Here is a 26,357-nt window from a genome sequence, read left to right as displayed (position 1 = left end):
ACGCTGCACCTCTTTTTCCTCTAACCATTTTGGGCAAGAATGAAAGTAAGAGGGGTGAGAACCATTGCAGTTTACGCAATGTGGGTTCATGTCACAGTCATAGGCATCCAGGTCCTTGCCTCCACAAACGAGCACATGTCAGGGAACCACGACAAGATGTCTTTGAGTGGCCGAATCTCTGACATTGGAAACATCGAAGAGGGTTTGGTGCGTATGGCCGAACCCTGCAAATGAGATAACCTGCCTTGATGGTGGCAGGTGCACATGGTGAAGTAATTGTTAAAACGAGGGTATTTGTTGGCAGTGTAACTCCATCTTTGCGAGTGGAGATGCGCCTCACTGCAGAAACTCCTTGAGTGGAGAGACCAGCGAGAATCTCTGACTGGGGAGCGTTCTTCAAATCCTTTCAACAATAATTCCTCGTGAAGAATTCAAGGTAGCATGGGGTGTAACCTCAATAGGTAAATCCCCAATTGCCTTTGAATTCAAGAGGAGTTCACTGTGTTGGGATGTGGATGTTTCAACCAATATGTCACCAGATCGAAGTTTCGTTACTGACTTTGGAGAGCCAGCAAGTCCCTCTAGTCCCTTTTGAATAAAAAAAGGGGACATTTGCCCTAAAGGTTTTTCGAAGAGAATGTAATATAAGAAAATGAGGTGCGTGTGTTACTGATGTTGAAGATTGCTGTTCTGAGTATTCAAGATGTGGTAAACTACCCATTGACTGTTTTTTACAATTTTATTTGTTTTCAGAGGATCCATAGGAAAAGAAAAAATTTGGTACCCACTGACCCCACCCACCATGGAGCCCTACAAGGGGACGCACTACAAAGTCACGCAAGGACAATGCAGCAATGCCAGTGTTTCGTGACCACTATACCCAAACACCAGCATCAGGCACAATGTCCACAACACCCATTGAGAACTTCCAACACTGGTAATTGGTTGACTCTAGCCCAAGTGGACCAGCCGACTGACCCAAGGGGGGCCACCCAAAGGCCGCCCGTCTACAGGAATTCAAGGCCAAAGTGGTGTGTTAGGGTTGGACCCCTCAACCACCAGGATCCTCTCCTCCCCTTCATGGGTCGCCACGCACGGCAAACACGTGGGTGGATGTTTAGAGCCCAGAGAAGGTAACCAGATAGAACAGAGCCTTTCCTGGGAGGTCCCCTCACCATGTACAGGAATCCACACCGAGGGGTCTTCAAGCATTGCACCTCTTTCTATTCTACCCATTTAAGGCAAGAAATAGAGTAAGAGAGGTGTGGGCCACTACAATTAACATAGTGTGGTTCCAGGTTGCACTCATAAGCATCATGGTCTTTACCACCACCACCACAAGCATATATCAAAGAACCATGACATAATGTTTTTGAGTCACCAAACAGCCGACACTGCAAACACCTGAAAGGGGCAGGAATGTAAGGCCGTACCTTGCAGTTCAGATAACCTGCTCTGACTGTGGCAGGAGGATGTGGTAATGTAAACATTAATATCAGAACATTGGTAGGGTCCATAATTCAATCTTTATGATTGAATATTTGGCACACCACATTAACACCTTGGCTGGAGAAACCAGCATGTATTTCTGACTCAGGAATGTTCTTTAAATCCTTCTCAACTATAACTCCTCTGGAAGAATTCTAAGTTGCATGGGGAGTAACTTCAATGAGTATATTCCCAATGGCCTTTGATTTCAAGAGGAGTTGAAGATGTTTCCACCAAAATGTCTCAACAGCACAACTTCTTTACTGATTTTGGGGAGCCAGCAAGTCCCTCTAATTCCTTTTGAATGACAAATGGAGACATTTGCCTCAATGATTTCTCAGATAAGGAATGGATAATCAAAAATCGAGGTGCAGAATCTGGCTGTAATATTGAATGTACAACAGAGTCGTCCATGAGTAGTTGTTTTCCAATGATCTGTTTTGTTTGTTTTTTTTCAATTTTTTCATTTGTATTTATTTTGTCAGAGAGGTATTCATAATAAAGAAGATACATTTCAGTGCCCACTGACCACACCCACCATGAAGCCCTATGAGGGGATACACTACAGTGCCAAGCAAGGGTACTGCAACAACATGAGGGTTTTGTGAACACTATACTCAAACACCAGCATCAAATATTTTGTCCACAACACCTGCTGAGAACATCCAACACTGGTATTTGGTTGACCCTAGCCCAAGCGGACAAGCCGACTGATCCCAGGGGGGCCACCCCAAGGCCACCTGTCTACAGGAATTCAAGCCCAAAGTGGTGTGTTAGGGTTGGACCCCTCAACCACCAGGATCCTCTCCTCCCCTTCATGGGTCGCCACGCACGGCAAACACGTGGGTGGATGTTTAGAGCCCAGAGAAGGTAACCAGATAGAACAGAACCTTTCCTGGGAGGTCCCCTCACCATGTACAGGAATCCACACCGAGGGGTCTTCAAGCATTGCACCTCTTTCTATTCTACCCATTTAAGGCAAGAAATAGAGTAAGAGGGGTGTGGGCCACTACAATTAACATAGTGTGGTTCCAGGTTGCACTCATAAGCATCATGGTCTTTACCACCACCACCACAAGCATATATCAAAGAACCATGACATAATGTTTTTGAGTCACCAAACAGCCGACACTGCAAACACCTGAAAGGGGTAGGAATGTAAGGCCGTACCTTGCAGTTCAGATAACCTGCTCTGACTGTGGCAGGAGGATGTGGTAATGTAAACATTAATATCAGAACATTGGTAGGGTCCATAATTCAATCTTTATGATTGAATATTTGGCACACCACATTAACACCTTGGCTGGAGAAACCAGCATGTATTTCTGACTCAGGAATGTTCTTTAAATCCTTCTCAATTATAACTCCTCTGGAAGAATTCTAAGTTGCATGGGGAGTAACTTCAATGAGTATATTCCCAATGGCCTTTGATTTCAAGAGGAGTTGAAGATGTTTCCACCAAAATGTCTCAACAGCACAACTTCTTTACTGATTTTGGGGAGCCAGCAAGTCCCTCTAATTCCTTTTGAATGACAAATGGAGACATTTGCCTCAATGATTTCTCAGATAAGGAATGGATAATCAAAAATCGAGGTGCAGAATCTGGCTGTAATATTGAATGTACAACAGAGTCGTCCATGAGTAGTTGTTTTCCAATGATCTGTTTTGTTTGTTTTTTTTCAATTTTTTCATTTGTATTTATTTTGTCAGAGAGGTATTCATAATAAAGAAGATACATTTCAGTGCCCACTGACCACACCCACCATGAAGCCCTATGAGGGGATACACTACAGTGCCAAGCAAGGGTACTGCAACAACATGAGGGTTTTGTGAACACTATACTCAAACACCAGCATCAAATATTTTGTCCACAACACCTGCTGAGAACATCCAACACTGGTATTTGGTTGACCCTAGCCCAAGCGGACAAGCCGACTGATCCCAGGGGGGCCACCCCAAGGCCACCTGTCTACAGGAATTCAAGCCCAAAGTGGTGTGTTAGGGTTGGACCCCTCAACCACCAGGATCCTATCCTCCCCTTCATGGGTTGCCACACACAGCAAACACATAGATAGAGGTTCTGTTCTTTCAGTTTACCTTCTCTGGGACGTCCCCTCACCACGTACAGGAATCCTCACCAACCAGTAGATATAGGAATGGACAATAAAATACTTAAATTTGTTAATGATATTAAGGTGTTGAATATTCCTCTTTGTGAGAAAGTTTTTGTTACCTCACAAAAGGATTGAGGACATTTGGCCAATTGGGTTATTAATGGTTTGGTAGATTTCACTTATGTTCCCTTTGGGGTATCTACCCTGTACACAACAGGGATTTGGTTTGCTCTGAATTTCATACCAAGTTATATGATGGCTATCTACACTAGCCATCCCTAATTTAGCAGTGAAGGAATTGAAAAAAAGAAGCTTATCATCATCATCAGGCAACTCTTGAGCTACTCTTTCATTAACAAATAGTGGCACTGACTGTACCATTATAATGTCTCCACAGCTGAAATCAAACTCTGTATTTTGCCATTGTAAATACATTAAATTGCCACTGACCCACTGGGGAAGATAGAGCTGATAAATGGCACATAGCTTTTAGTTATAATAAATTCATATGGGTTATCATAATTTGACATAATATAATTTTCATTGGTATAATAATTTTAAATGCATTATAAAAGAAAAGGATCTTGATGTTTTGGTTGATCAGTCTTTTAAGCCATCTTAACTAGCTATTTGTGGGAGAGCAAATAGGATTTTAGGTTTTATCTACAAATATTGAATACAAGTCTAAAGAGGTTATAATTTCATCTTAATGGTCACTGGTTAGGTCATGTTTAGAGTAAGGACATCTAATTGTTGTAAAGAATTCAAAAGAGGGCTACTAAGATTATATCTGTGATGGAAAGGTTGTCATATAGGGACATATTACAATTTCTGAAACTGTTTTCTTTGACTGAGGCATTTAAAATTGTTAAAGAAATTGATAGCACCAATGCACTTTTTTTTCTTTTGTCGTACTTAGAGGTAGAATGGCAGGACTAAAAGGACACAAATAAACTAATGTGGCAGAAATCAGCTTCAGCCAAGACAGTTATTTTTTTAGCAGGGTGATTGGTCTTATAAACTTTACAACACTTTTTCAAAAAAAAGGAACACAACAGCTTCTCTCACCTCCACCGTAACCCTCCTGGTATGGAGTAGTAGCTGTATAACCTTGAAAGTGCCCTGCAGCCAATAAAGGAGGACTGGTTGGTTGTTGGTGTTGTGTTCCTCGGGTCACTCCATCATTTGCTGCATACACTGGTCTATAACCTACATCCAGAAGAAAAGTAATGCAGAACATTAGTACACAATCTTATTGATACATATACCACAGTTAACTAATAAAAGTATTTTTTCTCACACAAAGTTGTTGCCTGTCATATGTGCTTAAAATATTATTTTGATACAAAGAAGCATCAGTTATATCACATTGAAGAGTATTTATAAATCAAGCTAGTTAAACATTAACTCTCTGCTGGAGATTTTGCAATTCAACTTGATACAAGCATCAACATTAAAAATTGTGCAACATGTGAGACATATGGAAAGATGATTTTATGGAAGATTTACTGTATTGTCTAAACTTAACAAAAAACACAATATGATCAGAAATATTTAATGCACAGTTTTAAATTACCAATTAGACTGAGCTAACTGTAAAAGGATTACAAGTGAAGCAAAAGTGACTGATAAAAATTGTGAAGTAGTAACATAAATAGCCGAGAAAGCTGGTAAACATCACACTATTATAGTCAAAGTGAAGTTTTGGCTGCCAAGTGTGATCCTAATAATTTCACAGCAGTTCAAAAAATGGTTAATATGATTAAGGGAAACTCACTTAACCATCACCTTTTTAAAGTGTTGTGTTTAGAAATGGGATCCAATCATTCTCTTTTACTGTATCACACTAAAGTTTGACAGTTGTCAAGGTACAGGGTCCTTACAAGGTGCACAACCTGATGGAAGAGATTCACTTTTTGTATTGAGTAGATAAAGGTATGTTTCAACATGTTTGTTTCGTAAGGAAAATTGTATAATGATTTTGTCATACTTAGCTGACACTTCTTCACATCTGAATGAACTTAATTTGAAGCTAAAAGGAAGAGACAAGGATTTATTTTGACATCATAAACAGACCCAAGCATTACAAAATTCATTACTATTGTGGCAAGCCAGACTTTGAGGTGATCACCCAAGCTACTACATGTTCAACTCTGTTGCAACATACTGAGAACAGTGTCAATGAAGAACAGCTCAATGAAATAAAATGTGCCATACAGTTAGATCAACTTGCTTTGCCTGACAATTGTATTCACTATTTTCCCCCGAAAGAAGTTTGAGGTTTTGAAAGAAAAGCATTACATGAAAGACCCTGAACACAATAGTAGGACTTAGCTTGACACCTGAATAAGACAACCAGATGCTACATCTCATATCTGATAATACACTGAAAATGAAGCACAAACTACAAAATTCATTATCATTTCAGATCAAGGTTTCAAAATAATATCCATTAGGATGAGTGTTTTGCTGTTACTGCTTTTACAACAATTTATTTGTGTGAACTTGGATTCTCCACTCTGACAAGGTTAAAAACAAGAGAGAAACAGTCTCAACAGCACGTTTGATACGTATGTGGCTAAAACTGGAACAAAAACGTGAGTGACAGGCAGGTCCACATCTCACTTTAAGTAATTAAATTTCAAACTGATTTCTTTGGTACCTATTTAATGAAGTTTCTTTTAAGAAATGTTTGTGTCTAATGTTTACATGAAGTTAAAGGATTGTAATTAGAACACCTATTAATATTATATCAAACATTTTTGTCAGACAACATTTTTGCTCATTGTGAGTAAGAATTGCTGGTGGGTTCCATGATTTTCTTGCACAGGGTTGTGAAACAAAAAGCTTGGAGAACACTGTTCTATACCACTAATACGTCTATTTCATCCTAGCCAGTCTGATGCACCCTTGCACTGGGCAAGGGGCTCTGTCTCCACTGGATATGGTAAAAACAAAGAAGTATCATTATAACTTCCACCTGTTTGATTTTATGAAATACACTCAACCACCTTTTCAATATTCAAATGTTTGGTGATAAAATATATCAGTTGTCTAAAAATGAGTACAACTTTATAAAACAGGTTTACAAAGTCACACAACTGAGTGATCTGTTTTAAGTATTAACAAAGAAAGGAGAAGTTAAATATTATCTTGGTGATGTTTTGCAATGTATTATATACATACCTACATCAAACAAAACATATATAACACATGTACACACTTTTATATTAACAAACAACTGAATTTAAACTTTTCACCTGTTTCATAAAATCGAGGAGGTACAGAAGGTTGAGCTGGCTGATAGTTTGAATTTTCTGGAAGACTTCGTTGTCTCAGGGAAGAGTATCGCTTAGGACGGTTTGTATTCTGTACATCTCCATGTCCTCCTGATACATGTTCCCTCTGATGGGCATTACCCAAGCTACTTTGTGAATTAGTTTCTGTTAAAAAAACTTTACAGGTTTTAGATGGTAGATCTTATATAGTGGAACAAACTATAAATATCTGTAAAAGTAAAAAAACATTTTTCTTCTTTTTGTATCACCGTAACTTTCATTAATGAACAACATTTATAAATTATGAACAAGTGATACCTCATAGCATGCTCTCATTGTTTCTAGATTCAACCTGCACTAGTACAAATGAAAAATGTTCTAATTTTTATAAATTAGAACTATTAACTAGTTACAACGTTTAAAATGTACATACATAAATGCTAGTTCATTTTCTGCTTCTCTCCTTAACCCTAAATTTTAAAACCAAAATACAATATGTAGTACAGGTTCTTATTATACAAGACAAACTGTCTGATTTGTCAGTTTTTCTGAATGATAGTAAAGTTAATTCAAGTAAAACTAATAAATAATTGATGTCAAAAATAAATAATGTTATTAATCCTTACTCTAATTCTCATTTGTACATGGCTTAACTGACACTAATAATAACTACATTTCTTCTAGTTCAAGCTACAACAGACATTCATGAAATTGATAAATAACACCTACACCACTAGTATGACAGTTTTATCCCAACTGGCCTGATGAACCTGGACATGGCATATATAGTATGCTTAAATATAGCCCCCAAAAGCAGCATTTTTTGAACTTTTGACTTTTAAAAGTTTTAAGAAAGGTGTCAGAATAGTTACTACAGAGATGACTAACTGGCTTGTGGTAGCCAAGCATTCAAAGCAATGTTACTTTCTGATGTTAGAGGGTACTGCAAAAGAGTGAAGATGTTGGAAAGCTAAGCTCATGACATTTTGGAATATCTTAAATCTGAATAATATTTGCAGTTTTAGTTGATTTAATAAGATTGGTAAATATCATTACCATAACTGAGCTTTAACATTAGAACTTGAAAGTGTAATTTCTACTAACTAATGTTAAATTAGGCTTAGCAAGATCACCTTTATTGTCAATTCAACTTAAGTTAAAAAAAGGTTAATGAATTGCATCATTACATAAATATCTAAAGACTGATTACTGTCAATTTTAAGTTTTAAAAAATATACTCAATTTCTTCATTATAAAGCTAAAATAGCAATAAGATAGTGTTATATATTTAATTCTCAAACATTAGGCCTAACAATGTTGTTAATTAAACACAACATAATCATAGAAAACATATTAAGTAGACAAATGCAAAATCAGAGAAACCATTCTTATACAACTCAAACCAAAATTGAAACAGCAAATGAACATCTTGATACTATATTAATCACTTAACATCTAACTGCTGTACCCCTACAATCTCATTCATACACTCATCCCACAGATATGTGCCCAGCAATGGTCAGTTTTCTTTGTTAACTTGAATATGACTTCAGAAGGTTGAAACAGTTTTCTTGTACCTTATTTGAATTAAAGTTTTTAAAATTCATACTACTGGCTCTGCAATACATTTTTGTCAATGTTGTATTGCATTTTGTGTTATATGTTCCCTGACTACAACAGTTAGTAGTAGTTTGGTATGAAACATTCACAGTTTGAAAAGGGTGCAAGAAGTAGGTATTATTTAGGAACTCTGAGCTTACATGCACCTTTAAAGAAGCTAGTAGAAATGAAGTAGAATTTGTTTGTAGTGTATGCAAACCTGTAAGAGAAATTGGACTTAAGCTTTTAGGTCCAAGGTGAAAAAAATAGCTAATAATGATTTTTCATATTTAAAAAGAGCACGGGTAGAAGTAGTGAACAGATTTTATTAAGATTTCAGCTTTTGCTTGTGCATATGAGAAATTCTAAGAGGGAATAAAGGCAAAAAGAACAGATGGAGTTGGTCATGAAATATTTAAAAAAAGGCTAAGTCATACATGATTCTTTCATATGGATAGAATAGTCAGTATCTTAAATTAGGAAAAAGGTTATGCTATCAATTTATAGAGGTGGAGGACATAACTGATAGAGTAAGTAATATAGTAAATGGTGTTAGCTGTGATGCAGTCTTTACTGCATACATAGGAACTAATGATGTAGGGAAGGGAACATAGAGAGCAAACTGGCAAATATATGGAGGTTGATAATTACATGTTAAAAAAGTGCCATGATAACTTAATTCTATAAAAAATATTGTTGGGAACTAATATTGATGGGGAAATTACAAGTATGTCATTAAAGGCTAAACCCTAGGTTTAGTTTAATACATAAGAACATGAAAATTGGCTGGTTGGACTTGTTTGATCAATTTATCAAAAAAAAAAAAAGCTTTTTAAAATGAACAGTTTACATTTAAATAGGGTAGGGGTTGGCTTGTTTTCAAAGGTTACTAATTAAGCTGTAAAGGCTACTTTAAACTAACACGAGACAATAGTGAGGACCAGCGTAAACTAAGTGCAGAAAACAAAAATGTAGAGAAAAATGCAGTATACAAAAAGTACAGAAATAGTTTTAAATGTAGGTTAAACTGTTAATATTTGTAACAATAGAAGTATATGAAATAAAACATATGACCTTAGAGCAGTAATTGGAATTTACAATTTTGTCATAATGGGAATAACTGAAATTTACAATAGTAGTACAGGGTGTTTGGAAAGTCACTGTGCAGTTTTGTCTGTTAATAAATATACAAGTGCACAGTGACTTTCTGAACACCCTGCATATAAAAAACATACGTCTTTAGAGCAGTAATTGGAATTCACAATTTTGTCACAATGGGAGTAGCTGAAACAAGTTAAACATAGGGAAAATTGTACAACATAAATTGAAATACAAGGTTATAGGTTATTTAAAAGTGTCAGAGTACTAACAAGTACATATCTTCACAACACACCTATCCTTCTACTGATACTGTTAGTTTGAGTCTTGTCATCCCCAATTTTATGACACAGCACCATCCACAAGGTTGAAGTGGATTTTCTAAGTACCAATGACCTTTTGACCCTGACCTTAAAGTTGGTAAGGTACAGAACTTTGTATGTAGTACTTGTTAAATAAGCTTGATAAAATATGCAATCTTATAATATCAGCCCACAAGACTGGTATAAACAGACAGATGGGCAGTGGGGGGCATAATAAAAAGAAGGGAAAGAGAGGTACTGTATGTAAAAAAATCGAGTTTCATCCTTTTGCAGTTGAGGGCATCAAAGATAACAGCAAGGATAGATGGGGAGAAAGCTTTTAGTTAGAATTTATTACAGGCCACCAGATGAAACTGATGAAGCTTGTGAAAAACTTGATGAAGTCATAATTTCAGACATACCAACTAAGAAATCTAAGTGTCAAATCATGAGTCATGAAGGAGACAACTTTTTTCAAAACTGTTCACAATGGTTTCCAACACCAATTGCTCATGAAGCCTACTAGTAACAAGGTTTTATTGTTAATTTCCAATATATAAATGGTTGAGAGAGTGAAGACTGAGGCACAACTGAGTGCAATTGGTCATTGTTAAATTAGATTTGATGACTTATTGTTTAATTAGGTTCGATGACTTATTCCCTGTGGAGAATAAGAAGATTTTGACAAAATTTTGAAGGGAAGCAACAAAAATTGTATGTTGTGTCGAACAACTGAATTAATTGAGGACACTAAACAAATAAGTAAAAATTTTACGTTTTTAACATTCAAGATAGATTATTGTAGACAAAACAGTGGCTACAAGTAAAAGTTTAAAGAATGATAGGGCTTCTTTGCTAAATAATAATTACCAACAGTTTGGAAGAAGATTACAAACTGGACATGTAAATCACCTGTTACAATTTTTTTGGATATCCTTGAATAATGGGCAGGTGAGAGAACACTGGAAATTGTGACCAGTAATTAAACATACTAGTCTTAAATCTGAGGTAGGAAATTTAAAAAAGTTTAAAAAATTTGAGGGAGGGATGAAGTAAGCATGTTTTCACTGAGGGAAAATTTTGACTTACTCATTTTTTGACAGTCTCTGGAAAAGCTACTGCTTATTAAATTACACTAAGGGTGTGGATTTAAGATATTTCAAATAACACAAAGTGTTGAACACGTGCCCAGTCAGTACCTACAACCTTACAAACTAGACTAGAGTACACACATACAGTACATGCACTTTACATTTAACAATAAGCCAATTATGAAGTCTCTAAATAAGGGCTCAATGTCAATACCAGTATGTATATCTTAACAAATATGACAATCTTTTACTAAACATTACAAGTCACTTGTGCATTTTTTAAATTATGTATTTCACTACAGATTTGTCAGTGAATATACAGTTTTTTATTTAATAGTCCATGTACAAAATAATATTCATGTTAAGATTAAAAATACTTTTCATCTCAGAAATCTCAATTGTCATTTGTGTAACCTCTAAAATCTAAACACATTTCAAACCATTTTTTCAGCTATTATTTTCTTTACACTAAATATACAGGGTAGGTTAATTTGATCGAACTCATAATCCCAAAAAAATTATCCTTTTTATCTAACTAGAATTATTTCAAATCATAACATGAAACTACATTTGTTTATCCCAAATAACTTTAAACTAATGACAATATACACCTATTGATACCTAAATTTTATTGCTCTCTGTGTCATGTCTAACTACTAGTTCTATTTGCACCATTATAAGTTGTAAATCACTTGGGGAACATGCAGCTCATGTCACTCAAACAAATTATTACCCACACCAAGTTGCTCACATGCATGCCTCCTAACAAATTTTATTGTCAGTATTAATTAACCTAATCTAACCTTAGATAACCTAAAAACCTTCCTATATTTTTACATTTTAGTTACTTGTATAATAATAATAAAGAATACATGAAAAACAAGAAATACAGTACTTACCTGAGTCTTATTTGTTTGCTGTTGACTGTTGTTGACTTACCCCTACTATTTTTTTTATACTAATGGCAGTAATGCATTAAATGTCAATTACATAATTCATCAAGGAACACAGAATGATGGAATACAAAAAGCAGACAATGTCCCATAACTATCAAACACTTTTTTGCCTTTCTAACCATGTCAACGATCGTTACACATTCATTCAAGTGGGGTACCTGAGGGTTCAGTCCTAAGACCTTTTCTCTTTTTTTTTATTTTAATGATATAGACAAAAGATTGGCCAAGCCTAAACACATTATAATTTAATTACACAAGTCACTGGTTAGGCCATATTTGGAATAATACTGTATTCATTTATCAGCTCCTTACCTCAGAAAGAATAATGAATTGTTGGAAGATTTCAGAGAAGGGCTATTAGAATAACATGTGTAACAAAAAAGGTTGTCATAAAAAGATAAGCTAAGACCTCTAAAACTTTCCTTTGAAAAAAGAAGAGTTAAAGGAGATCTGATTGAGGTTTTTGAATTTGTTAAAGGAATTGAAAATAATGATGCATCTTTTTTTAATACTTAATGGTGAGAATAGTAGGATCATAAGACAAATATTACATTTTGGCAGGGTAGGAGTCATTTACAGCTAACAGTTTTATTTTTCCAACAGGGTAGTTGGCCTTTGGCTGAGTTACTACCAATGTAGTAGATGTAATATGACTTGAATGATATGGATTTGTTTGTTTTTTTAAGTGAGTTTTGTTTCATGTAAACAATAGCCTAGATGAAACCAACAGACCTTACAGTCCTAAAAATTAAATGTAATTACATTTTCTTCTTTCATTTCACTTGCAAGCTCATCGGAATGTTTAAATAATATAATTATTCAACTGTATGTTACTAAACTTTCTTAGTAAGCGATCAATATTCATTAATTCAGTGAGATTTCAGATCTCTTAAGAGAAACCTTGCTTGACTATCACTCATGTGAAAAACAACCCACAGAGACAGCAACAAATCATGAAATATCAACAGTTTGAAGCAACATAAATAAGTCAAACTTGTTTATAAATAGTTTATGTGTGGCACTAAAAATTCAATTAACTTTTCACTAAAAACCCATCTAAAATGGCCATTTTGTTAAATTAAAAACTTTATATACACAATTAAGTTGTACCTTATTCAACAAGTATGTAAAACAGAGGTCAACATAGACCATTAAATTTCTAAATGTAAAATAACATTTTCAAGTATGGAATATATATTGCTAGAAAAGCACTAAGAGTATGCTCTTCTTCACTTACTATGATTCTCTCTCCTTCCATCTTTACGAGGTATCTTGTCTTTGAAATTCATTTGATTCTCTTTGACTCTTGGTTCACCAATTTCTAGCTTTTCAATTTCTCCTATAACACCAGATTCCAAGCTATCATCAGTGCTACTTGAAGTGCGTTGACGAGATCTGCTTGTGGACTTTGCATTAGCAGTAGAATTCACCGAGTTGGTGGGATTGCTAAATGTGCGCTCCAATTTTCTCTGTCCTCTTCCATGGCCTCTCGAAACAGTTGGAAATGGTGGTTTTTTACCTCTTGGTGTTCTGCTTGAATATCCTTGCCCTTTTAAGTGTCTTTCTTCTTCTTTATCAGTTGCTTTATATTTGTTGACATATTTTGAATTTTCAAAAGTTAATGACTGTACTACTTCAGAATCTTTTGAAGCTGAATTATTTACAACTACATCACTTTCATTTTTATATGTATTCTGGTCCATATGTTGTTGTGATGGAAGAGAAGGAAAATCCTCAGTGTTTATTAAGGAGTCTGATGCATCTTTTGAAGATTTTCTATTTCCTCTAACTTCTTTATTTTCATGCATAAAAGATCCATCCTGATACTGTCTCTGTCCTCGTCCACGACCCCTACCTCGTCTTCTACCCCTGTTACCTCTTTCACTGACAAGCCCCGTCACATAAGCATCTTCATCTTGCCAGTTTCTTGTGTATTTGTTTGGTCCTCGACTGAAGTGTGAATAAAAACTTTATTGAAAAATCAGCTTTCAACTGATTTGGATCTTTTACAGAAAACGTGAATCACAAGTATAACCATTGATTACTTCCTCTTAGACTACACTCCACTCTAACCACATATAGTAATACCATACACAAAATACAGTTTATAACTTAATACATAAGAACCTGAAGTTCATGTTCTCCTTTTTCTTTAATATTTTCAAAACTCCAGATGCACTGATGTGGTGCTCTTTTTCTGTTAAAGAACTGGATTTCTTAGCTTAATGGGAAAAGATTCTAACACTCTAATGGAATTCTTCCAGGAAATGGAAAATGAGACAGAATAAACTAATGATAGGTTAGACATTTCATGCACTTAGAATTCAAACTTAAAATGCCAAAGTCTCTTGATGTTAAGCTAAAAAACCAGTTTACAACCAGAAAATGAACAGATGTAAGTACATTTTCAATGGTGAAAATGAAGAAAAAACTGAACACAAACTTTGATTGATAAAATGCAAGGTGGATTTAAAACTTATTATGCACATAGTGATTATCAGTACATAAAACCTTCTATCCTTTAAAAAGTCCTTGCGATAATGTTATAATGCTATAATAATGAATTTTGTGACACCTTGACTCTTTGACAATCACTAAATATTAATAAGCCCATTATTTATGTTTGTTAGTGTGTAGAACCTGAAGAAAAGTATCTTTGGACCAAATCTCAAGTAAATTGGTCAGAATATGGCAGAGTAACTGACTCCAAAACCACAAAATTATGTTTTCTCGTGATCTCAGATCCTCCTATGCCCCCCCAAAAAAAGAGGCAAATCCAGCTTTTTTAAATGCCAATGTGTTAGATATATAAAAATTTACATTTTGCCAATTTTCATCTTGACTACTGTAAATACAACCCCAAACGAGTCCAAAATATACACTTTTTGGGGGTTGTTAACCTTTCACCAAATAAAATCCTTAAATAGCCCTAAATAAATAATTAAAAAGTATTGGGCATACTGGATCAATGCATAACCTTTCCACGTTTCAAGTCAATCAACTTAGAAAGGAAGAAATGGCAATCAACTGTAAAGTATTTAGAAGAAACACAGTAGGTCTCTGCAAAGACATCATGAAATACAAAAAGGAAAAGTTGAGGTATTAAGAATTGACTTTACTCAGAGTCAGCTGTGAGTTACTTACTGAAAGTTAACTTTACATACCCATATCTCCTCCTCCTCCTAGCTCGTGGTGGACCATCTTCACTTCTGATATCATAACCATAGACTGCTACCACTTCCTCATGTGACTTCGGTGCCTGCTCCTCTTCATGAAACATATCGTGGTCCCACTTTTCTTCATCCAACCATAGTTTCTTCTTTTTCTTATTATCAGTTTTACTAAAAAAAATAACAAAAGACAGTAAAGATGAACCAAAATCAAAAGTTTTTTTTCAATACAAAAAAGTAGTTATAAGAACTAGAGAAAATTCCCAGATTGATAATGATGATGTTTGTCTGTTGTTATGCCCAAGATTTTCTTCAACCAAATATAACTGTTTAAAAAAAAAAACAAGCCCCTTATTACACTTTGTAAATGAAATTCAATGATCTGGTCTGTACATTAATAATCACACATATTATACAAAAAACTTTTTTCTTAAAAATAATGTACTGCTTGTAGTCACATAAGACATCACACATAGGGAGGATCAGTGGCTACGAAATTGTAATTTTATTCTCACACTAACTTGATATTTTCTTAGCTAAAAACATAACATGTGTCATATAAAAATGTTTTCATTAACAGATCTAGGAAAAAAATTTTATTCAAAATTGGGTGTTAAATGAAGTCAAATTCACAACTACACAACTAATAACTTAGGTTTTACATGACATATATACATCACTGAAATATTTTTACACCAGTATGGCCACCTTCTGATCTGCAGGTGTGTTAATGTCCTCTAAATGACAAATTTTACCATCACTTGCTCTTGAGAGCTTGTTAAGAATAAAGCTACATGTTGGTCTATCTATGCTGCATTTGACATTGGTATTAATACTACAAGCTCTGAAATTTACTACTAATCTACCAGAAGAGTGGGGGCAACAATGGAGAAAGCAAGCAAAACCCATAAAGTTATAATATGAAAAATCTGTAAATTCACTATACACAAAATTCTCTTTTCTGCAATGATGTTTATGTATAAAGCATTAGAGTATAATATTAGACACTTAGAAATGCAATAAATTTGAAGGTTTAATTCCCAATAGTCTAAATCTAAAAATGTATGTTAATAAATGGCAACAGTTTAAGTGCAAGCCTTAAATTATTTCTCCTTCAACAATACTATATAATCTCATTAAATGACTTTCTTAAGAAAACAGGTATTTTCTCCAAAAGCCATTACTGAACCTAAGCATAAAGTGTTTATGTTTGCCTGTAAGTGCAGTAGCCTCCCAATAAATGGCAAATTACGAAGTTCATCATTAAAAAAAAAAAAGGTACTTAAGGTAACATCAAGATAAATATTATAAATATTTACATCTCTTCTTCTGGCTTCTTCTTCTCAACTGTCTCTTCCTCCCCATGTATTCTGTCATCATGTTCATAAAATGCACCTTTCTTGGGAATAAACTGTGGATTTCTTCGGTCTTCATCATCATCGAGGACCTTTTCCACTGCCTGGAATGGTGAAGCACCTTCCTGAAAAATAAAGCAAGAAGTTCCCCTCATGTGTTTCATGTAACACTTTCCTACCAATTACAAATTTACCATGATGTTTTTCATGTAATGCTTTCCTTGAAAATGTTATATTAAAACAAGTTTTCTTTTTGAAATTCATGTCAAGATAGTCTCTTTGTACAGTCTTCCATACAAGACAATTTAACAAAGAAACCTGCAGTTAAGTACTATCAGTGAGGGAAGTGGATATGAACACGATTTTGGAGGGGTGGGGGAGTAAAATTAATTTATAAAGAAGAATGCCCCCAAGCTTAGGGAAATTTGAATAAATATCCTCACACACAAAGAAGAAAAGAATCCTTTTATATAGTGCTTCTTCTCAATATATATTTTCATGACAGCTATTAATTTAATTTACTAGGCACAATGTTTGTTTCTTGTTTGAATTTCACCCAAAGCTACATGAGGGCTATCTGCACTAGACATCCCTAATTTAGCAGTGTAAGTCTAGAGGGAAGGCAGTTAGTCATCACCACCCACTGTCAACTCTTATGTTACTGTTTTACCAACAAATAATGGGAATGACTGTAGCTTTATAACACCCCACAGTCAAAAGGTTGAACGTGTTTGGTGTGAGTGGGATTCAAACCTGCAACTCTTAGACTGCAAGTTGAGCACTGTAACCATCTGGCTATGCTTGGCCTACTAGTTACAATGATAAATCTATATACAAGGTTGCTGTGGTTATCTCATAGCTTTACACTGTTCATACTAAAGCATAGTTTGGTTCAATGAAAAGATGGTCTCTCAGTAGAGCTAATTTATCTTTATTTCATCATTTGCTGTTCAACATAGTACATAAATATATAATTGCCATTTAGTCTCTTCACCTTTCTTGCTTCATACAATCATAAGTTGGTCACAACATGGAGTAAAACCTTAAATGAACTTGATAGTTCATTAATTTGGCTAAGGTTTTGCATAAATTAAACCCTGTTTTTCTACTGGGTCTCATTTTGCCACCACAAAAAAGGAAAAAAATTTGAAGACACAAATTTGTCCTGTTGTATATCAAAGCCTCATTTAGCTACTTGATTTGTCTACCACGAGAAATCAAACCCCAGTTTCTTTAGTGATTCAAGTCCATAGACTCACTACTGTCCTATCAAGAGACAACATGAGATAGCATTGTATGCTTCTTCAAAGGAACTCTGTTAATACCCAATATACAAAATTTAGCAAAACAAGTTTCTATAGAAAGGGACCTAAGGGTATTACATGGATAAGGTCATATCACTTTCTCCAAAGTTGCTTCAATATATAAATTTAAATGGATTAATTTACAGAATTTTATTATTAAGAAACATGTAAGGGAAAGTCAGTTACACAAAAAATAAAAAAGTACAAAGAATTATAATCAAAATCTAAATGTTTTTCTGGGTCACCACATTCTGACAGGTAACTAGGTAGTAGCTGCAAAAAACCGTGTAAACAAAAGTATGTTCACTTAATTTTTACATAATATAGTTTTCAATTGCAATATATTCCCAACAATTTGTATATTAATTTTAACACATTTGGTGCAACACTTTTTAACAAAGAAAATCAATCACCTCTCCATCTCCTTCCTGTCTCTCTCCAACATAATCTACATCATCTTCATCAAAATCATCTAAGAAGATTTCTTCATGGACCTGTTCTAGTTCTCCTTCTATTACAACATCAGCAGTGTCTTCCATGCCACCTTCATCTATAAATTCTGTTGTGGAGTCTTGTTCTGTGCTTGCTTCTCCTTCATGCTGAAACTTTAACACAAATTACTACAACCAGCAGAAATGATTCCCTATGGTCAGCTGTTACTAGTTAGACTAAAATAGAAAGTTTCTTTTTTTTAAAAATAAGTTGATAATTATCTGTTAGTTGTAAATATTTCACATGTGAAATTTAAAAATTTTCTCATGTATAAAAGTATTTTTAATCCTAAACTAAAAATTACTCTGCATTCTGAAAGAAATACAAGAAAGTCTAATTAAAACAATTTAAAAATCTGATATTTTGTGTACCAAAGCCTTGCAATGCTTACTAATAATCTGCAAAATTGTATAAACATACACATACATTATTAAAAATCAGAGTATAATTACTCTCATAGATACTTTCATGGTTATGAGCTGAGTGAATTCCACCTAGCCAAGAGTTAATGTTAATCATAATCATAAAGAGCAATGGTTCTGAGACTGAGCTCTGGGGTACATTAATTGCAACATTAATCCAGTTATTATGGACTCCATTTATAACAACCTCCTGCTTTCTTCCACCAAGCCATTCTTCTATCCAATCAGTTAACTTATCCTTCTTACCTATAAATTTCTTTACAAGCCTTTTATGTGAAAATTTGTCAAATGCTTTCTGAAATTCCAGATACACCCTTACCATCATTTACATATGCAATAACAATTTCAAAGCATGTCAAAATATTTGAAAGGCAAGATTTTATCCTTAGTGAAACCATGCTGACTATCCAATCAAATTCTAAACTCTGTTAAATGCCCTTGCAAAAGTATCTTTTATCAGACTTTCCAAAACTTTTCCCACAACTGATGCAAGACTAATAGATTTATAATTACTGGGACAACTTCTTTCACCTCCCTTGAAGATAGGAGTAGCATTGGTTAATATTCAATCTGTTGGTACTTGTCCACTAATTAAGGACTTGCAAAAAAACTGTAGCAGGTGGCTCACACAATCCTTGATCTCCTTTAAAAATTCTCAGATAAATATCTGTAAAAGGAACCTTATCATTCTTTAAACTTCCCAATTTTATTTTAACAAACCCAGAATTGATGTAATCACCTTGTTCAACTTTGTAGTTCATTTGTTCAAGATGAGGAATACTGCTTAAGTCTTCATTAGCAAAAGTTAAAGAAAAACCAGAAATTAATAACCTAACCATTTCATAATCACCAAATACAAGCCTTCCAATCAAACATTCACACTATAACAATATAATGATGAGGATATTGTAGTTCATAATAACTGTTTACCACTTAGTGACATCATCCATATTAAGTGCTCAAACCCACAGTGCCCGACGCGTTTGTGAATTTCTCAGAGTTACCAACTTTTCTCTGTAAACTTCTTAGGAAAGAAATGATTTCAGAGTTCTAATGTAAGAAAACACAACTGTAAACAAACATCTAAATTTGGTGAAATACAATATACCTGACTTTCTGAAGCCACCACATCTTCATCTTCAGCACTTTCATATTCACTTGCACCTGCTTCTTTCATTCCTTCCACAGCTACAGTTCTCTCTCCTTCACTCTCCTAGGGTCAAAAAGGAAAAAACATCTTTAGCAACACAGCCTATTTAACACACAAATGTACAATTTTTCAGAAATAAATGCTATTTCCTATAACTAATTTAGAATGCCATATAGTTCATAACATCAATATTTTCTGTAACCAAACATCACTATCATCTCAGTTACACATGGTGCTTGAACAACTCAAATGCTATAAAATTAATTTTGACATTACAGAAATTAAGAGTTTGCTATCATACAGGAAGTTAACAACAAAAAAAGAAATATGAAAACATTACCATCCATAGAAGCTTGTGGGTTAGTATAATCATTAACCACAACATGGAAAGTATTCATAATATTGTGTTGATGGCAGATTCCTTTTGATATCAGTGCTAATGCTGTCTTTATGTTACTTAAGATGCTACAACAGAAGAGGTAGAGCAATAATAATACACAGATAAGAAAGTAACAGACATTGACAAGGCTCACCCATCCTACTTCTTGGCACTTCTACAAAACTAATGTTAGGCTAAATGGTGAAACTAAAACCAACATGGCAAGATGTTTTGGGAAAGTAAGCCCTACTACCCTATCTTTACTGACTGTGCCCAACTTATGGTTATTTAACTAATTAACCTAATTGTGCTGTTAATAATAAAGATTCCTGCATTCTGAGGTCTCAACCGATAAAATACCTATAAAGGTGGTATAGCAAATTAGGTGAAGTTGAGCTTCTTAGAAATAGTTTAGCATGTATTTATGACAATGTACAATCTGATAGTCAGCAAATTTCTTATCTAACTACTGTTTAATGCCCTAACAATAAAATCACACTGAACTAGCATGAACAATCAATGCCAGAAAAATATAGCGTGAAAGTAACAAAGCAAAATACTATTATTACAAAAATAATACTTCAGTTTTATGAATCAGTTACACATCAAGTGTGTAAAGTAAACCATAACATAAGCATATTTATTAAAACTAATAATTTTTTAAAGTGTCATGGAGTCAATAACTTACCTAAAATAAGAAAAAAAAAGAAATATGACAATCAGAAAATATTTGTGTACAAGTGATATGGCTGCCTCATGTCATCTGCTGAGGGCCCTAGATGAAGGATTTTATCCATTTCCACTGTCAACAATCATTAATTTTCATTAATTATTATCACTTTCCTTGATTTTTTATTAGGTTGTGCAGTTTCTTCCTAAAATTGTAGCTACTTAGTTGATAAATACATATTACTTAATACTTATTTTATCAGTTCCATTACTCTTTTCTGTACGTGCAATAAGAGAAACTTTGCTTTCAAATCTCTCAAGAGCAATGAGAAGATGGATAAATAAGTATCACATTCCATGTTTTAGGAGATAAGCCAAACAGATGATGCACCAGAACACATTTCTTTTATTTCATTCACTATCTGATGATTAATTTTTCACTTATTGAATACAGTACAGCCTTGATGGCATGATGACAAATCCACCACTATTTCAATGTCCCTTATGGTTATGCAACTCAGTTGGTTCACATCCACAAATTTGTGAACCAAATTAAGATAAATACATTATTTTGGAGACACTACAACTGAAGATTATATGTTGCACTTTTGTTCAACTAATAAACTGATCCAAGTAATTCTGTAGTATTCCAACATCCAAATTCAGGTTTTATTAAAGTATTTAAAGAAACCCTTAGTGTTAATTTTTACATTTCCAACCAACCTTTTCTTATACATCTTTTCTGATACCCTAATTTAATTTTTCACCAACTTTCTTGTTCGTGATATCTGAATCTCCTGTCATCAGTTAATTTAAACTTCTTAAGTTTGTGATGCTTTTCTTGAATGTTATCTCTTGTACTCTTTGCAAGCCATCCTGGTTTTTTACTAGCAGCTACATTTTTCTTTCTATAAGAAATAAGTTTACTTTGAATATTTAAAAATTTTCTTCATCTGATCCATGTCTCCAAATAACTCAGCTGCCAATTCACAACAGATAATTCTCGCCACATCCCTTCAAAATTTGCTTTTTTGAAGTTTGTAACCAAAATATCATTATTTCTTATCTCCATATACAGCAAAGCATTGAACCTATTAAGGCAATGATCACATATGTCCAGCTGTTTTCCCAGTTTTCACTCTCTCAATCACTTCTGTATTTGAGTCAACAATAAATCTAAAACAGTACTGTTTATAGTTGGTTCCTTGACTAATTTGTGATGAAAACCATTTGCAATATTTTCCAAAACCTTTCTCACCCATGGTTTAACTCTAGCATTTCCCAATCTATATGATGAGTACAATGGAAATTACAATCGCCCATAACAATTTTGTAAAGAACTAAAATCTTAATATTATTATAGAGTTTCTCACTAATTTCATGAGTGTCATCTGGTAGTCTAACACATTCCCAATAAAAGCTTCTTTCCTTCATATCCACTAACAGAAATCCAATGAAATCCAAATTTTACATACAAAGCCACTTCTCCCTCTCTCTCTTTAAAGCTCTATTTTTATTACATAGTATATAACCCTGTATTCCAAAGAAATTTCTATCATCCAAATAATCTACATTTAACCATGTTTCAGTTATACCCATTATATCAAAATCATCCATTCTTACCAATGTTCTGAAGTCATCTATTATATTTCTTATACTTCTAGAATCACAACAGTAACAATTAAACCTATCCTTATAACTATTTCTATACTCATTTTCTATCCTAAACTTTTATCTGCCTTTTAACCTTTTTGCATTTAGTTTATCCTGGTCCTAACCACCATTTAGTCCTAGATTAACATTTCCCTTACAATTGAGTTAATAGCTTTAACAAACAAGCCAGCTTCTATCCTGTTTAAATGTAAAACATTCATTACAAAAGGTTCTCTTCTTCCATTGAGCTGATCTCACAAATCCAAATAATTTGTTCATCCTTACATACTAACCAAAGCTTATCATTTAGCCCTAATGACCTACTTGTAACTTCATCCCCCAAAGTTGACTCTGAATAGTATTCCACACAAACTTAAATTACTGCCTTTTTAAATGCCTTCATCAACTTCTTGCACTTATTAATTAGCTTCTCTGACCTACCTTACACTACATCATTAACCCTTATGTGCACAATAAATTAGTAGCATACCCTGGTTCTTTTCTTCCCATTTATCCCACAGACTATCCTCTCCTCTCCACATCCCTTATCAAGGAATCACCTATAACTATAACTTACTTAAGTTTATCATCTATATCCTTCTCTGTCCATTTTGTTTTCATTCCCTCCAGTAGTTCCTCATCTGCAGAAGTCAAGAGCTGAAATTTGCTGGTCAATAGAATAGACCTACTATAACTAAAATCACTTGTAGCCTAAAAGTATTCTAATTTCCTTAAAGTAACTGTTAGCTGATTTATTCCTTACATGTAAAAATTTAAGCTCCTCCTAAAATCCTGCAGCTACTTCTCACAGTCTACACTTATCTGTATCTATTGTCTCTACTTTACTTACAAACTCTATATGCAAGTCACACATCTTCACTATTAGCTTCTTTAAAAGCACACTCCAGTCACATGTTCCCAAATAAAATCCATTTGTTGCACCCATTACACCTAACAAACTGTGAATGCTTAATTTCTACCCTAGTCTTAAACATTGTATTAATACTTACACTCTGGAAGTAAATACTCAATACCAAATATCCATAGCCTATTGTCAACATTTTTATTGTTAAGCCTAACATTTAAGAATTAATTATATCAGATTTTTGTTATTACTTTGTTTTCACATTATTTGAGGTTACCTTTAAATATATGAAACTCAAAAATATAACTATTAGAAGTGAAAATAACTGGTCTTTACTTTTGTGTACACGTGATGTTAATAATAAAATGCATTCTCTTTTATTTATATCATAACCTAGCAACAGCTTTAAGCTGAATTTGACATAATGGATCCAAGTTCAATTTCACAGGTTAATCCTTAAAAACATGAGGAGACAATGAACTAATAGAGGATTTTAGTACTAGGTTAATTCATTACTCGTGAAATACTTTTAGTTAAATATATATATATATATATATATATTACACATGAAAACTGCAGGCTCAAATGTAACTTCAAGAGGTTTGGAAAGACACTACACTACACTTTCTTGTTTACTAAGAAACTTGATGATTAATTAGTTTTAACAAAAATTTCAGAACAATAACAGTATACCTATTAGAAGGTGGAAAAAGTAGATTAGAAGCAGAAATAAACAAACTGAAAGAGGAAGGGAACAGTGTGAGACCCAACTAAAACTTAAAATGATTTAAGTGAAACCTTCCATGTTTTACCTTCACATCATCAAATAAATAATTCTGTACATTTATAACAATAACAAAAATACTAAAGTGAAAAATAACAAACAATCCCTCATTTGAGCTTCCAGACCTTGAAGTCTACCACAATATTAATCTCAAAATCAATATTAATCAAAATTAATTCAAATTTATACTTCTATTTTCTAACCTTTTAATTTTGTACTTCTAAAAACATTTTCCTCGTTTGTCACAATTACTCCTTTAATTTTTCTTTCTTTTTATAATTAAACATCATTACTCACAATATCCATCACTGCATCAGTTAGTTACTTTCTCAACTTAATTATTATTCAGTCATCATTCACGAAACATGTAACCTTTTGACCTATTTCAAATTCAATTTAAAACAACTTTCGGGCAAGTATTCTGCTCTCCTTCATGCTTGATACGGTAACAGCATTTTTATAAACCGTAACATTAAATTCCAGAACCAGATTGCAGTCACTGCATAACGTAAAAACTATCGCTGTGTTTAGCTTTTACAGTAACACTATAGTAGTTTTAGTTTCTTATTTGGCTTATTACTCATGCTACTAGTACTAGGCCTTATAAACCTGTACCGAGATCAGTCCTGGTATGATTGATAATCTTGTTAACTGAAATGTATACTTCATTTAAATTACAATTTAAAACTCACTAAGTCATTAATATTACCAAATCAGATCCTTTCTCGACAACAGCCTCTCCACCAGATCCATCAGAGAGCTCAGATTCATCGGTAACTAATCGTCTTCTTCGCCTTTCGGCCATGCTTAAAACATTCGTCACTTAATCTCTTGTACCGCCCTAGTGGTCGCACTACTGAAAAGCCTGAACCTTTGACACTTCTCTGCCTTTGAAATGAAGAACTGGACTTTAATTCTCCACTGTATTTTTGTAAATTTCGACTTTTGACAAGATTACCGTAACATTTTATTTCAGTACGTGAAATGTGATTCAATACCCAAAAAAAATGCATTGCTATTTGAAATAATAATTTCAATGTCGAGGAAACTCAGTCATTTCCACAATTGGTAATTCTAAGAGCCCATAAGTGAAAGTAAAGGTTTTTGCTATTTCTGGTCTCTCTCTCTTTTTTTTGGACGCCCTTGCGGGGTTCTTCGCCGATCTTGTTATTATGGTTTATAGAAGCGAAGGAGTAGTTTGTATGTTCCTCATTGGATGTAACAAATGAAAGTAGCTGCTTAGTTTTAAAATAGTGTATAAAATTATAACTTGCAAAGTATTTGGAAGGAGAATGTAGAGTCTCTAGTCTATTTTCGCGAAAAACACATAATTGAAGGGATAATTTGTATTTATGTCAAAGTTACTAAGACTATCTGCTAATCCCTAATTTTGAACTACTGATCAGACAAAAGGCAGCACCCATCATCAAAAAAATGAATTAGTTATTACTCTTATAACATATCTAAAATATTTTAGAACGCAGTTTGTGTGTTCCGAAATCCAAAGCTTTACCACATAGCTAATCCGTGTTTCATTTAAGAAAGAAGTAAAACTAATATGTAATATTATTAAGAAGGGTTTCGAGAAAATTCAGACTAACAGTGTGTGTGTGTGTGTATCTTCCTTTTAGCAAAGCCACATCAGGCTATCTGCTGTTTACCGAGGGGAATCGAACCCTTGATTTTAGCGTTGCAAATCCGAAGACTTACCGCTGTATCAACGGAGAACAAGGCTAATAGTGTTGTAATACAAAATGGTGAATGGCAGGAATGAATTTAACAATAAAGTTTTACCAGAAAAAAACAACTAGAAAATAACAAAAATACATACATAAGAAGTGTATGTAATTTAATGTTAAAACACTAGTCATGTGTGATTCACGCAATCTATAATTTTGATAATACAGAGGAGTCCTGCACAAGATAAGAAATAGTATCTTCAACAAAAATATTGTCTAGTAAATCCTTTTTGCTACACGTTATTATTGGTAGAATTAACGCGTTTGAAAATTCCTAGTGATTTTAGGTTGCGTCACTAAATGTTTCGTATGTGCAAAGCAGTACTCACTAAAATTTCAATAGAAAACATAAATTATAATTATTTGCATACTGTACAAAATTATATATATATATATATTATTTCAAACTTAATTTGGCTCTCCTATGTTACCTGTATGCAGTGGGCTAA

General features: G+C 33.8%; 1 protein-coding gene across 6 annotated transcripts in view; it reads right to left on the bottom strand.

Annotated features, from left to right (window-relative positions):
- btz (CASC3 exon junction complex subunit) overlaps positions 1–25,035 on the bottom strand; it is a 44,737-nt gene extending 19,702 nt beyond the window's left edge. For 4 of the 6 annotated variants that reach the window (XM_076481020.1, XM_076481019.1, XM_076481021.1 and 1 more), the window contains exons 1-8: positions 24,879–25,035; positions 19,778–19,882; positions 18,169–18,360; positions 16,416–16,576; positions 15,091–15,267; positions 13,164–13,876; positions 6,863–7,045; positions 4,671–4,811 (exon numbers count right to left, since the gene is read on the bottom strand). In XM_076481020.1, the coding sequence (XP_076337135.1) occupies positions 4,671–4,811; positions 6,863–7,045; positions 13,164–13,876; positions 15,091–15,267; positions 16,416–16,576; positions 18,169–18,360; positions 19,778–19,882; positions 24,879–24,974 (1,768 nt within the window). In that variant the 5' untranslated portion in view covers positions 24,975–25,035. Of the gene's footprint in view, positions 1–4,670; positions 4,812–6,862; positions 7,046–13,163; positions 13,877–15,090; positions 15,268–16,415; positions 16,577–18,168; positions 18,361–19,777; positions 19,883–23,097; positions 23,162–24,861 lie in introns of all 6 variants that reach the window. The other 2 variants (XM_076481022.1, XM_076481023.1) reach the window with 2 other exon arrangements.
- Between the last annotated feature and the right edge of the window lie 1,322 nt (positions 25,036–26,357).

Source organism: Tachypleus tridentatus, chromosome 13 (assembly GCF_004210375.1).
Source record: "Tachypleus tridentatus isolate NWPU-2018 chromosome 13, ASM421037v1, whole genome shotgun sequence".
Taxonomy (NCBI): Eukaryota; Metazoa; Arthropoda; class Merostomata; order Xiphosura; family Limulidae; genus Tachypleus; species Tachypleus tridentatus.
Note: the sequence above shows the minus strand (reverse complement) of the source record. Positions and strands in the feature narration are given on the sequence as shown.